Source organism: Amblyraja radiata, chromosome 33, assembly GCF_010909765.2.
Source record: "Amblyraja radiata isolate CabotCenter1 chromosome 33, sAmbRad1.1.pri, whole genome shotgun sequence".
Lineage (NCBI taxonomy): Eukaryota > Metazoa > Chordata > Chondrichthyes > Rajiformes > Rajidae > Amblyraja > Amblyraja radiata.
This window is the reverse complement of record NC_045988.1, coordinates 3,264,738-3,277,206: the sequence shown is the minus strand read 5'-3', so window position 1 is coordinate 3,277,206 and position 12,469 is coordinate 3,264,738. Positions and strand designations below refer to the sequence as shown.

At 49.7% G+C, this 12,469-nt stretch overlaps 1 protein-coding gene across 2 annotated transcripts in view; it reads right to left on the bottom strand.

Annotated features, from left to right (window-relative positions):
- Positions 1-12,469, bottom strand: part of nectin1 (nectin cell adhesion molecule 1) — a 349,415-nt gene that overhangs the window by 215,976 nt on the left and 120,970 nt on the right. For both annotated transcript variants that reach the window (XM_033049953.1, XM_033049952.1), the window contains exon 4: positions 11,879-11,996. In XM_033049953.1, the coding sequence (XP_032905844.1) occupies positions 11,879-11,996 (118 nt within the window). The remainder of the gene's footprint in view (positions 1-11,878; positions 11,997-12,469) is intronic.

Below are 12,469 nucleotides of genomic sequence, written 5' to 3'. Positions count from 1 at the left end.
CAGGATACTGAGTTGGATGATCAGCCACGATCATATTGAATGGTGGTGCAGGCTCGAAGGGCCGAATGGCCTACTCCTGCACTTAATTTCAATGGTTCTATGTTTCCCTCTCCGAAACCCCTCTCCCACCCATCCCTCTCTCCCCCACCCCCCTTCCCTCTCTACGCCACCCCCTTCCTCCTACCCCTCTGTCCCTCTTCCATCACTCCCCCTACCCCTCTCCACCTCCCTCTCCACTCTTTCCCCTCTCTCCCCCACCCCTCTCCCCCTCCCTCCCTCCTTCCCTACCTCCCCATCCTCCCCCTCCACCACATCTATCTCCCCATCCCCCTCTCTCACCCCCTACCCCGCTCTCCTTTCCCTCCCAAATCTGTCCCATTTCCTCCACCTCCTCTCCCCTCCCTCCCCTCTTCACATCCCCCCTCCCTCCCCCCACCTGTGTGTTTGGGGGTTGGTTAATATGAGTTTGATGCCGCAGCCCCCCCTCCCCCCCCCCCCCTGCAAAACGCCGTTGGGGAAACAGACCCAACGGGTCTGCACTTGGTCTAGTTATATATAAAATTCAAAATGGAGGAAAATGTAATGCCATACGTCAGATGTACTGTGATTTTTTTTTTCTTTTCCCTCCAATAAAAAACTATTAATATTTAAAAAATCAAACGTTCCATCGTCAACTTTGCACGGAGTTATTTAAAAAAACAAAACAATTTTAGAGATCGAGAAGAATAATTGATAAATATACTGACGACACCTACGCATCTGTTTCTGTGTTGTTTGCATCCATATATTTTTTCAAATTGTATCATAAAAATCTGGGGTTTGTGTCAGCCCATGGATGCTATCTGGACTTCCGACGTTGGAATCAGTAGCATTGAATACAATTTACCCAGCAGGGTTGAGGAGCCTCATTAAGACCACAAAACCGCATGAAATAGGATCATGAAGAAGGGTCTCGACCCAAAACGCCACCCGTTCCTTCTCCCCAGAGATGCTGCCTGTCCTGTTGAGTTACTCCAGCATTTTGGGCCTAAATAGGAACAGGAGTGGACCTTGAGCTTGCATTCACCGTTCAGCAGCATCTTGGTGGAATCAACTATCCTCAAGTTCATTTTCCTGCCTTATTTACACAACACTTGATTCCCTTGTCAATGATTAAAAATCATCCAGCGTTAAAGATATTGATCTCCCCAGCTTTCTGGGACAAGAAATGCCAAAGAGACAGACCTTTGTGAGGAGAAATTCTGCCTCATTTTCGCCGTAATTAGAAACATAGAAAATAGGTGCAGGAGGAGGCCATTCGGCCCTCCGAGCCAGCACCGCCATTCATTGTGATCATGGCTGATCGTCCCCTATCAATAACCCGTGCCTGCCTTCTCCCCATATCCCTCGACTCCACAAGCCCCTAGAGCTCTATCTAACTCTCTCTTAAATCCATCCAGTGACTTGGCCTCCACTGCCCTCTGTGGCAGGGAATTCAATAAATTCATAACTCTCTGGGTGAAAAAGTTTTTTCTCACCTCAGTCTTAAATGACCTCCCCTTTATTCTAATTGTGTGCTGTTATGAGGAGATGGTATCCTGCCCCTCCCACACCACTACCAACCCCTCCCCACCACTGTGATAGTTCAGGCTGAAACAGATGATTTGCCTCTGGGTCTATCCAACCCCATGACAATACAAGCCCAACACTGGTTACTTCCACCCACCCAACATGGAAGACCCGACCCTCCACACCATATCTCCCGCACGGATACCTCCACCTGTGACTGGGGCTCGCAGCAATTCCTCCTGCCTGCTGCCCTCATCCTCCTCAGTGGAAGCTGTGGGCTTAGGGGGCTGTTGGCCAAGCAGCCTTGGTGATCTGCTGCATCCACAGTTAACGTTCTTTCATTTAGATTAGTTCAGAGATACACCGTGAGCCGTTCAGTGATCCCCGCACATTGACGTTAACACTGTCTACACACACTAGGGCCGATTTACAATTTTACCAAAGCCAATTAACCTACAAACCTGTACGTCTTTGGAGCGTGGGAGGAAACCGGAGCACCCGGAGAAAACCCACGCGGGTCACGGGGAAAATGTACAAACTCCGTACAGACAGCAGCCGAGGTCAGGCTTGAACCTGGGTCTCTGACGCTGTAAAGCAGCAACTCTACCGCTGAGCCACCGTGCCGATTCAAATTCCCAATGCACGTTCCAGCTCATTGAGCAAACCTGGAAAAATGGCAATGTCCTGACCCGAAACATCTGACCATTTCAATAGACAATAGGTGCAGGAGTAGGCCATTTGGCCCTTCGAGCCAGCACCGCCATTCAATGTGATCATGGCTGATCATCCCCAATCAGTACCTTGTTCCTGCCTTCTCCCCATATCCCCTGACTCCGCTATTTTTAAGAGCCCTATCTAGCTCTCTCATGAAAGCATCCAGAGAACCTGCCTCCACCGTCCTCTGAGGCAGAGAATTCCACAGACTCACCACTCTCTGTGAGAAAAAGTGTTTCCTCGTCTCCGTTCTAAATGGCTTACTCCTTATTCTTAAACTGTGGCCCCTGGTTCTGGACTCCCCCAACATCGGGAACATGTTTCCTGCCACTAGTGTGTTCAAGCCCTTAACAATCTTATATGTTTCAATGAGATCACCTCTCATCCTTCTAAACTCCAGAGTGTACAAGCCCAGCCGCTCCATTCTCTCAGCATATGACATTCCCGCCATCCCGGGAATTAACCTTGTAAACCTACGCTGCACTCCCTCAATAGCAATTTCACTCCACAGATGCTGCCTGGCCCGCTGTGCTAACTCAACCCACAGTTAACCTACGAACCCATGCGGGTCATGAGGAAAGTGTACAAACTCCGTACAGACAGCACCCATTGTCTGGATCGAACCTGGGTTTCTAGTGGTGTAAGCAGCAACTCTACCGCTGCACCACCGGGCAGCCCGCGTGTTTAAAACTGTGATTTAAGGCCCGTTTGTTGGCGCAGGCTGGAGTTGTGCATCTGGCAGCGCTGATGTAATGGAGCTGAACTCCACCATCCCCACAGTTTCCAGGAAGTGGGGATCACTGGGCAGGAAAGGACACTTGGAGGGAGGACGTAAACAGCCCTGGTCCCACTGGCTCGGCATCAGAGAGAGAGCGCCGACACACAGGAGCAGTGACGACAGGGATCTGAGCCCAGCGTCACAAGCCACACATCCTGCCCATGATCCCATAACCTGCATCTCCTCTGCACCTCGTGCCTGGAGCTCGAGTGAGAACCAGGTCTGGCTGATGGCTCTCTGTTGCTGCCAATCTACACAACTTAGAGACTGAAGCCGCGGTGTCTTGGTGAGACGGGCAAAATTACATCAGCATCAGGGAGCTCAGAGGATATCTTGGGTGTGACCATCATAGCACAGAAAAATCTTTTAATTTGTCCGCACCAACCAGCGATCTCCGCACATTAACACTATCCTACACACGCTAGGTACAATTTTACATTTACACCAAGCCAATTAACCTACAAACCTGTATGGCTATGGAGTTGCTGGCTGACCCGCTGAGTTACTCCAGCATTGTGCGTCTATCTTTGGTATAAACCAGCAATTGCAGTTCCTTCCTGTGGGTCTGTAATAAAGAGGTCTACAATAATGAGGGCAGGCTGCACTGCAACAAGATCTTCTGCTCTGCGACCACCCATGGACTTATCTCAATGGATGAAGGTTTAGTGTTCCTCTGAAGACAACCTCGTGCTTCATTCCTGCTGCTGCTGACAGGCAGTGAGTGGCTGGTGGTGTCTTTGAGTTCCCAAACCTGCAACCGTCCAACGCTGCTGCATTCCACTCTGACACGGTGGTCTTCAGCTCTCCGCACCGACAGCTGACTGACGAGCCGGCGAGCCGCGGTGGAAAACGCCAATTAATTGTCCGGGTAAATTCAGTGTCTCCCATCACCACGATCAAAGTGAAAGCCTGTCCAAGCCCTCGCTGCCTGTCACACAGAGTGTCTGCAGTCACAGACTTCAAGCTCCAGGTTTGCAATGAAATGGTCCTGAAGGATTTCTAGAGGAGCCCGATAAATGAGAGGGAAGGACGCAACAAAGCACGTCACAAACCAAAGGCAAACGGGAATAAAACTGTCAGGGTTCAGTTAAGCCCCTGTCCCACTTAGGAAACCTGAACGGAAACCTCTAGAGACTTTGCTCCCCGCCCAAGGTTTCCTTGCGGTTCCCGGAGGTTGCAGGTAGTGGAAGCAGGTAGGGAGACTGACAAAAACCTCCGGGAACCGCACGGAAACCTTGGTGGGGCGCAAAGTCTCCAGAGGTTTCCGTTCAGGTTTCCTAAGTGGGACAGGGGCATAACATTCCTTCATGTACAGAAATGACTGAGACCCTGCATTTGGAAAAAATAAGATTTGTCTTAATTGACAAACCAGAATTATTTGTTAGAATATGGTCTCCATTTATTCTTGAAAAAGTGAATTGGTTTAACACAAGATCAGGGTTGAAGCCTGAGTTTGGGATTGGATGAATAATTATACTGAATATATTCTGGATCTATCTCCACAATCTTGTTATTTGTAATTTCTTTTTTTGTCTTCTTTTTCTCTCTATTAGTTTATAGTTTCTCTTATCTTTTTCTCTCTATATCTTTATTCCTTTAAAAAAAAATTAAAAAGTGAAGCTATGTCAGAAATCTGTAATTAAATTGTTGCTTACTATTATTTGTATGCATGCTTCTAATAAAATAAAATTAAAAAAACATTCCATCATGTATGTGTGCATTCAATTATCTTGTGGCCCTTCACAAAGTCCTGCTCATGAATAAGCTGAAAGTACACATCATACCAGTTCTAATGTACCATTCATCTTAGTGTGAGCAGGCCCACCTCAGTAAGTAACTGTTAAATCCTGGTCACGTTTTACCTTGCAGAGGTCAGTGGAAAGGACACTGTTTATTGCTGGTCCTTAATTGCCCTTGAGAAGGTGGGAGTGGCAGTGGAGAGCCAACATTTGGCCGGCAGCAGCCAGCGTCTTAAGGTTTAGTTCAGTTTTGTTTAGAGATGCAGCGCGGAAACAGGCCCCTCGGCCCACCGAGTCCGCGCCGACCAGCGATCCCCGCACATCAACACCATCCTACACGCACCAAGCCAATTAACCTACAAACCTGCACGTCTTTGGAGTGTGTGGGAGGAAGCCGAAGATCTCGGAGAAAACCCACGCAGGTCACGGGGAGAACGTACAAACTCCGTACAGACAGCGCCCGTAGTCAGGATCAAGCCTGGTTCTCCGCCGCTGTGTGGAAGCAACTCTACCGCTGCGCCACCACGCCACTCACTTAGCGGGCAACCGCGCTCACAAATGGTCCAAGATAATGGGTGTGGAAACTCAGAATGTCAAACAGCAGCAGAATTGGCCACACTGAGGTTCGGAGCAAGGCTCGCTGGGTGTGACTCCTTTAACCCGAGCGTCACTCACTGCCCAGAGTGGCGTCACTGGGTGAAATAAGGGGACCGTTTGTGGCCCTGGGGATCCGGGTGTACCCACAAACAAGGACAGCACCCCTAGGTCGAGCAAGCTGGTGCTGGGTGAACAGCTAAAGTGAGACAAATATAGCATTCTCTTTGTTGCCTTAAACGATCATTTGGAATCAATTTGGTCACATCAGGCGCTGGATCAATTTACCAACCTGCCACTGACAGGTGTGGAGGCCAAGTCAATGGCTATTTCTACGGTAGGAGACTGATAGATACTTGATTAGTACGGATGTCAGGGGTTATGGGGAGAAGGCAGGGGAGTGGGGTTGGGAGGGAAAGATAGATCAGTCACGATTGAATGGCGGAGTAGACTTGATGGGCCGAATGGCCTAATTCTGCTCTGAGAACATGTGAACAAACCCTGGTTTGGTTCGAGGGGACGTTCCATAACAACACCAGCCCCTCCTGCGGGACCCTCTCAGCCTTCATTCATATGAGCGTTGCAGAGAGAGCAAGTGCAGGCCACAAGCCTGCATAAACACTGTGCAGGAAGAAACTGCAGGTGCTGGTTTAAACCGAAGATAGACACAAAAAAGCTGGAGTAACTCAGCGGGACAGGCAGCATCTCTGGAGAGAAGGAAAAGGTGATGTTTCGGGTCGCGACCTTTCTGCAGACTCAACTTTTGTCTCGAGATGCTGTCTGAGCCGCTGAGTTACTCCAGCTTTCTGCGTCTATCTCCTGGATAAACATAAACAAACACTCTCGCGCTAACCCCATCATCCGTTCAAAGCAACGTCAATACATTTGCAGCGAAGACAGACGCAAAAAGCTGGAGCAACTCAGCGCGACAGGCAGCATTTCTGGAGAGAAGGAATGGGTAACGTTTCGGGTCGAGACCCTTCTCCAGACTGGCCTATGCCTTTAACATTTGCAGCACTAGGTGCTCTGGTTTAACAAGCTGCACTCGCACTGCTCGGAGCTGTAATTTATTTACAAGATGTCTTAAGAACAGATGGGGCTCCAGGGCTTTGGAGGCTGATTAAAACCTACTTGACCTGCCGCTCACCTGACCAGACACGTCCAAAACAGAAACAGTGCCGTGAATGCTTTAGTAAACATTGCCGTTAACTAAGCTGCCAACACAAGATCAGTGATCGGCCCGACCCAGAAATATACGCTCAATCTAGTCGTCCACCATAAAGACTTCTGGCAATGGGTAGGGAGGAACTGCAAATGCAGGTTCACACCAAAGATGCAGATACTAAATGCTCGAGTAACTCAGCGGGACAGGCAGCATCTCTGGAGAAAAGGAATAGATGACGATTCAGGTCGGAACCCTGCTTCAGATTGTCTTAAGAATAGTCTAGACCTGAAATGTCGCATTTTTTCTCTATGGGATGCTGCCTGACTCACTGAGTTACTCCAGCACTTAGGTTAGTTTATTTTATTGTCACGTGTACAGGGAAAAGCTTTTGATGCGTGCTATCCAGTCAGCGGAAAGACAATACATGATTACAATCGAGCCATTCACAGTGTAGGGATGCATAAGGGAATAACGTTTAGTGCAAGGTAAAGCCAGTAAAGTCCGATCAAAGATAGTCCAAGGATCACCATGGTGGTAGATAGTAGTTCAGGACTGCTCTCTGGTTGTGGTGGGATGGTTCATTTGCCTGATAACAGCTGGGAAGAAACTATCCCTGAATCTGGAGGAGTGCGTTTTCACTTTTCATAGAAACCTAGAAAATAGGTGCAGGAGTAGGCTGTTCGGCCCTTGGAGCCAGCACCGCCATTCATTATGATCATGGCTGATCATCCGGAATCAGTACCCCGTTCCTGCTTTCTCCCCATATCCCTTGATTCCGTTAGCCCCAAGAGCTAAATCTAACTCTCTCTTGAAAACACCCAGTTTCAGGTGAAACATTTTGAGTCCATCTTCCGGCAATGGGGCATGCGTTATTGCAGATATGTTAAGCCACGAGAATCTTTCACTCTCTGTTCAGGCCTGTCCCACTTGCGCGATATTTTTCGGAGACTTGCCGGGCATCCGTCATAGTCGCGGCAGGTTGATGAAAATTTCCAACATGTTGAAAATCTAGGGGGGACCAGAAAAAGGTACGACATGTTCAAAATCCAGTGGTGACCAGAAAAAGATGCGACTCTTTGGTCGACTACTCACGTCCATACAGGCGTCACCCCGCGTGACGCGGGGTGACGCCTGTATGGACGTGAGTAGTCGCCCAAAGAGTCGAACCTTTTTCTGCTCGCCGCTGGATTTTCAACTTGTTGAAAATTTTCGGAGACCTGCTGCGACCATGATGGGTGCCGGCAAGTCTCAGAAAAAAAATCGCACAAGTGGGACAGGCCCTTTAGAATAAGCAGGCAGATTCATCCCCCCCCTCACCGTCAAGCGTTGCTCGGCAGGCAGCACTGTGAACTGTGGTTGTTGTCAGTAAACAGTGAGGCTGCTGTGAAGGTGACTTTACCTAGTGAAACTAACATTGCTCAAGTGAAACCCAAACACTGAGTATCTCTGCACAGGTTTTCAGCTGATGATGTGTCCAAAAAAACCCGGCAGAATTCTGAAGTTAGGACAAATAATGGCACGTCACATCGAATCACATTGAGACATTATTTATTTAAAGAAAGAAAGAAACTAGATAAACAGTTTCGGGGCAACAAACCCTCATGCTCCCGATAGCATGCTCCAACCTGCTGGCTGCCTACTTCAACAAACAATAGACCATGTCTGAATGTCCTGGAGTTGTAGCTACAGCCTCAATCGGGCAAAAGGTACAGAAGTGCGAAAACGCACACCACCAGATTCAGGGGCAGTTTCTTCCCACAAAATGCTGGTGTAACTCAGCCGGGAAAGGCAGCATCTCTGGAGAGAAGGGATGGGCGACGTTTCGGGCCGAAAACCTTCTTCAGGCTGGTTAGGGATAAGTTGAAACGAGAGATATAGATAGTGATGTGGACAGATAAAGAACAATGAATGAAAGATATGCAACAAAAAAAAAGTCATAAATGAAACAGGCCCGTTGTAAGTAGACAAAAAATGCTGGAGAAACTCAGTGGGTGAGGCAGCATCTCTGGAGCGAAGGAAATAGGCGACGTTTCGGGCCGAAAACCTTCTTCAGACGGGCTGTTTGTAGGGTGAAAATGAGAAGCTAGTGCGACTTGGGTGGGGGAGGGATAGAGAGAGAGGGAATGCCGGGGCTACCTGAAGTGAGAGAAATCAATATTCATAGCACTGGGCTGTAAGCTGCCCAAGCGAAACATGAGATGCTGTTCCTCCAATTTGCGTTTAGCCTCACTCTGACAATGGAGGAGACCGAGGACAGAAAGGTCAGTGTAGGAATGGGAAGGAGAATTAAAGTGTCCAGCAACCGGGAGGTCAGGTAGGTTCAGGTGGGCTGAGCGAAGGTGTTCCGCAAAACGATCGCCCAGTCTGCGTTTGGTCTCGCCGATGTATAAGAGTCCACATCTTGAACAACGGATACAGTAGATGAGGTTGGAGGAGGTGCAAGTGAACCTGTGTCTAACCTGAAAGGACTGTCGGGTCCCTGGACAGAGTCGAGGGAGGAGGTATAGCGACAGGTGTCGCATCTTCTGCGGTTGCTGGGGAAGGTACCTGGGGAGGGGGTGGTTTGGGTGGGAAGGGATGAATTAACCTGGGAGTTGCAGAGGGAACGGTCTGTGTAGAAGGCGGAAAGAGGTGGAGATGGGAAAATGTGGCTCGTGGTGGAATCCCGTTGGAGGTGGCGGAAATTTCGGAGGATTATGTGTCGTATGTGACGGCTGATGGGGTGGAAGGTAAGGACTAACGGGAGAGGGAGCAAGGGCGGAGCACCAAGGAAACTCGAATGAGGGCCTCATCTGTGATGGGAGAGGGGAACCCCCGTTCCCTAAAGAATGAGGACATCTCGGATGTTCTAGTATGGAACATCTCATCTTGGGCGCAGATGCTGCATAGATGGAGGAATTGGAAGTAGGGGATAGAGTCTTTGCAGGAAGCAGGGTGGGAAGAAGTGTAGTTGAGATAGTTGTGGGAGTCAGTGGGTTTGTAATGGACGTCAGTCAATAGTCTATTTCCTGTGATGGAGACTGTGAGATCAAGAAAGGGGAGGGAGGTGTCGGAGATGGTCCAAGTGAATTTGAGTGCAGGGTGAAAATTGTTGGTGAAGTTGATGAAGTCCATGAGTTCTGCTTGGGTGCAGGCGGTAGCCCCGGCAGTCATCAATGTTAAGGAGATAGAGTTTGGGGATAGGGCCAGTGAACAGAGATAGATTTAATTCACAGATACCGAGCAGAAACAGCCCCTTCGACCCACCGCGCCCACGCCGAAATTCTGCACGTCTTTGGAGTGTGGGAGGAAACCGGAGCACCCGCAGAAAACCCACGCAGGTCACGGGGAGAACGGACAAACTCCGTACAGACAGCACCCGCAGTCAGGATCAAACCCGGGCCTCTGGCGCTGTGAGGCAGCAACTCTACCGTGCCGCACCTGAACTGCGCCACAGAAGTTCTGAGAACGATTTTAAGAAATGCTATTTCATCATCTTCACACATGCAGGTGTGACTGAAAATCAATAGCCTGCGGAGAACAGATCAGAGTCATTTATCTGGTGACTTGGCCCATATATCACTGGTCCTTCATTGTCACCGGCTCCAAGTCCTGTAACTCCCTCACAGCCAATCCCTTCATCAGGATGAACGCAGCGGTTCACGGCAGCAGCTGTCCACAACATTCCCCAGGGTAAGGAACGCTGTCCTTGCCATCGATGCCCAGCTCTGATAAATGACCCAGGATGCCAGGGCTAAACCGTGCTGGCACCACAGGCTGCCGACAGACCCCACCGGCGTTAGACGGCACGTTCCACCTCCCCCACCCCCCCCAATCTCTTCCTCCCCCTCAATCTCTTCCCCCTCCCCCCCAATCTCACCGGCATTTAGACGGCACGTTCCACAGTACAACTTGTGACCCCCCTCCCAATCTCTTCCTCCCCCACCTCCCCAATCTCTTCCCCCCTCCCCACCCCCATCTCTTCCCCCCCCTCCCCCCCATCTCTTCCTTCCCCTCCCCCCCCAATCTCTTCCCCCCCCCCCCATCCATCCCATCTACTCCAAGCTGCTTCAGAGTAACAAGAGGTGCCAACATTTGTGGCAATATTAGAACATGTGACCCAAAGATTGGCCCGGGGCAATGGACAGGAGCTATAGGTGGGGGTTTGTGAGGGAGTCTGAGCCCTCACATATCTATAGCCACCGGTGTCTAAAATCATTGATGGGCCAAGAGCCAGGATGGAAACTGCGATGGAGTCGCTGCTTACAGCGCCAGAGACCCGGGTGGCATCACTATGGAGTTTGTGCCTTCTCCCCGTGACCACGTGTGTTTACCTCGGGATCTCCCACGCTCCAAATACAGGTTTGTAGGTCAATTGGCTTCGGTAAAATTGGAAATTGGCCCTAGTGTGTGGGACAGCGTTAGTGTGCAGGGATCGCTGGTCGGCACGGACTCGGTGGGCCGAAGGGCCTGTTTACACGCTGCATCACTAATCTAAACCAATCAGAGGGTGTAGGTGTGAGCCTGGGGTGATCAGGGACAGCATCGCTTCCAATGGCCACACAACAAACGTCAGGCACACACAGGAATCACATCAGCGCCTGCCGGAGACAGACCAACGTGTAGCAAGGAACTGCAGATGCTGGTATATACCGAAGAGAGACACAAAGTGCTGGAGTAACTCAACGGGACAGGCAGCATCTCTGGAGAAAAAAAAAGACATGTGACGTTTCGGGTCGGGACCCTTCCTCAGTCTGGAGAGACCGAGCAAGAGACCAACATTGTGGTGAGCACACCATCAGCTCTTCAACAGATCTTCAACAAATCAGCTCATTATCTCCTATTTTCAAAATAGACTTAGGTAGACAAAAGTGCTGGAGAAACCCAGTGGGTGCAGCAGTATCTATGGAGCGAAGGAAATAGGCAACTTTTCGGGCCGAAACCCTTCTTCAGACTGCATCTGCATCTGCAGTTCCTTCTTAAATAAATTCAAAATAGACATGCCATGAATTTCCAAAAGGTTTCTCCATAAAAGGAGCTCCAAAGAGTGGCCAGAGTGGGTCCTACCACATATTGGAGGGGCAGCACTTGGGTAGTTTACACCCCAGCGGTATGAACATTGACTTCTCCAATTTCAAGTAGTCCTTGTTTTCTCCCTCCTTCCCCTCCCCTGCTCTCCCATAGCCTACTGTCTCCGCCTCTTACTTTCTTCTTCCCACCCCCCCCCCACCCCCAGCACATCAGTCTGGAAAAGGGTCTCGACCCGAAACGTCACCTATTCTTTCGCTCCATGGATGCTGCCTCACCCGCTGAGTTTCTCCAGCATGTTTGTCTACGTTCCAAAGAGCTGCCAGTACTTACATCTTCCAGTGATAGTGACTGGCCGGTGGATTCCCATCTGCTTTACACGTCAGCTTCACATTCTCCCTGTTCAGGTACCAATTCCCATCAAATCCTTCCACCGTAACCTCCGGTTCATCTGCAGGAAAAAATTGACAATTCAGAGGTCATTTTTAATCTTCCAAAAGCATTTTATTTTATTTATTATTACACTCCCCGACCTACGCAATAGGTGACTTACGCAAAGCCACGCTCGAGTAATCAATTCTGTATTCAGTCCCTGGTTGCAACCAAGGCAGTTTGTAATCTCCCAAACACTGCATCATCAATGATGTTTACAGCGGAAACAAGACGGGCAATGGCGGCAGTGCTTACCCACAAGGCCGCGGGCCGCGGAAAGTGCCCTGGACGCTGCAGAGACAGTTCATACTCTCGGTGAGTTACTTTGGGCCAGGGGTTGGGGTTGGAGATTCCAACTTAAAAGCCGATTTACACAAAGGTTCATGGATCATGACCCTTAAGTCGGGAAGTGCCCGAATTCATCTTAAATAGCCCAATTATTAATGGGCATGAAGCATGCCGAACTTCCCAACCCTTCTATGGAAGTCGAGG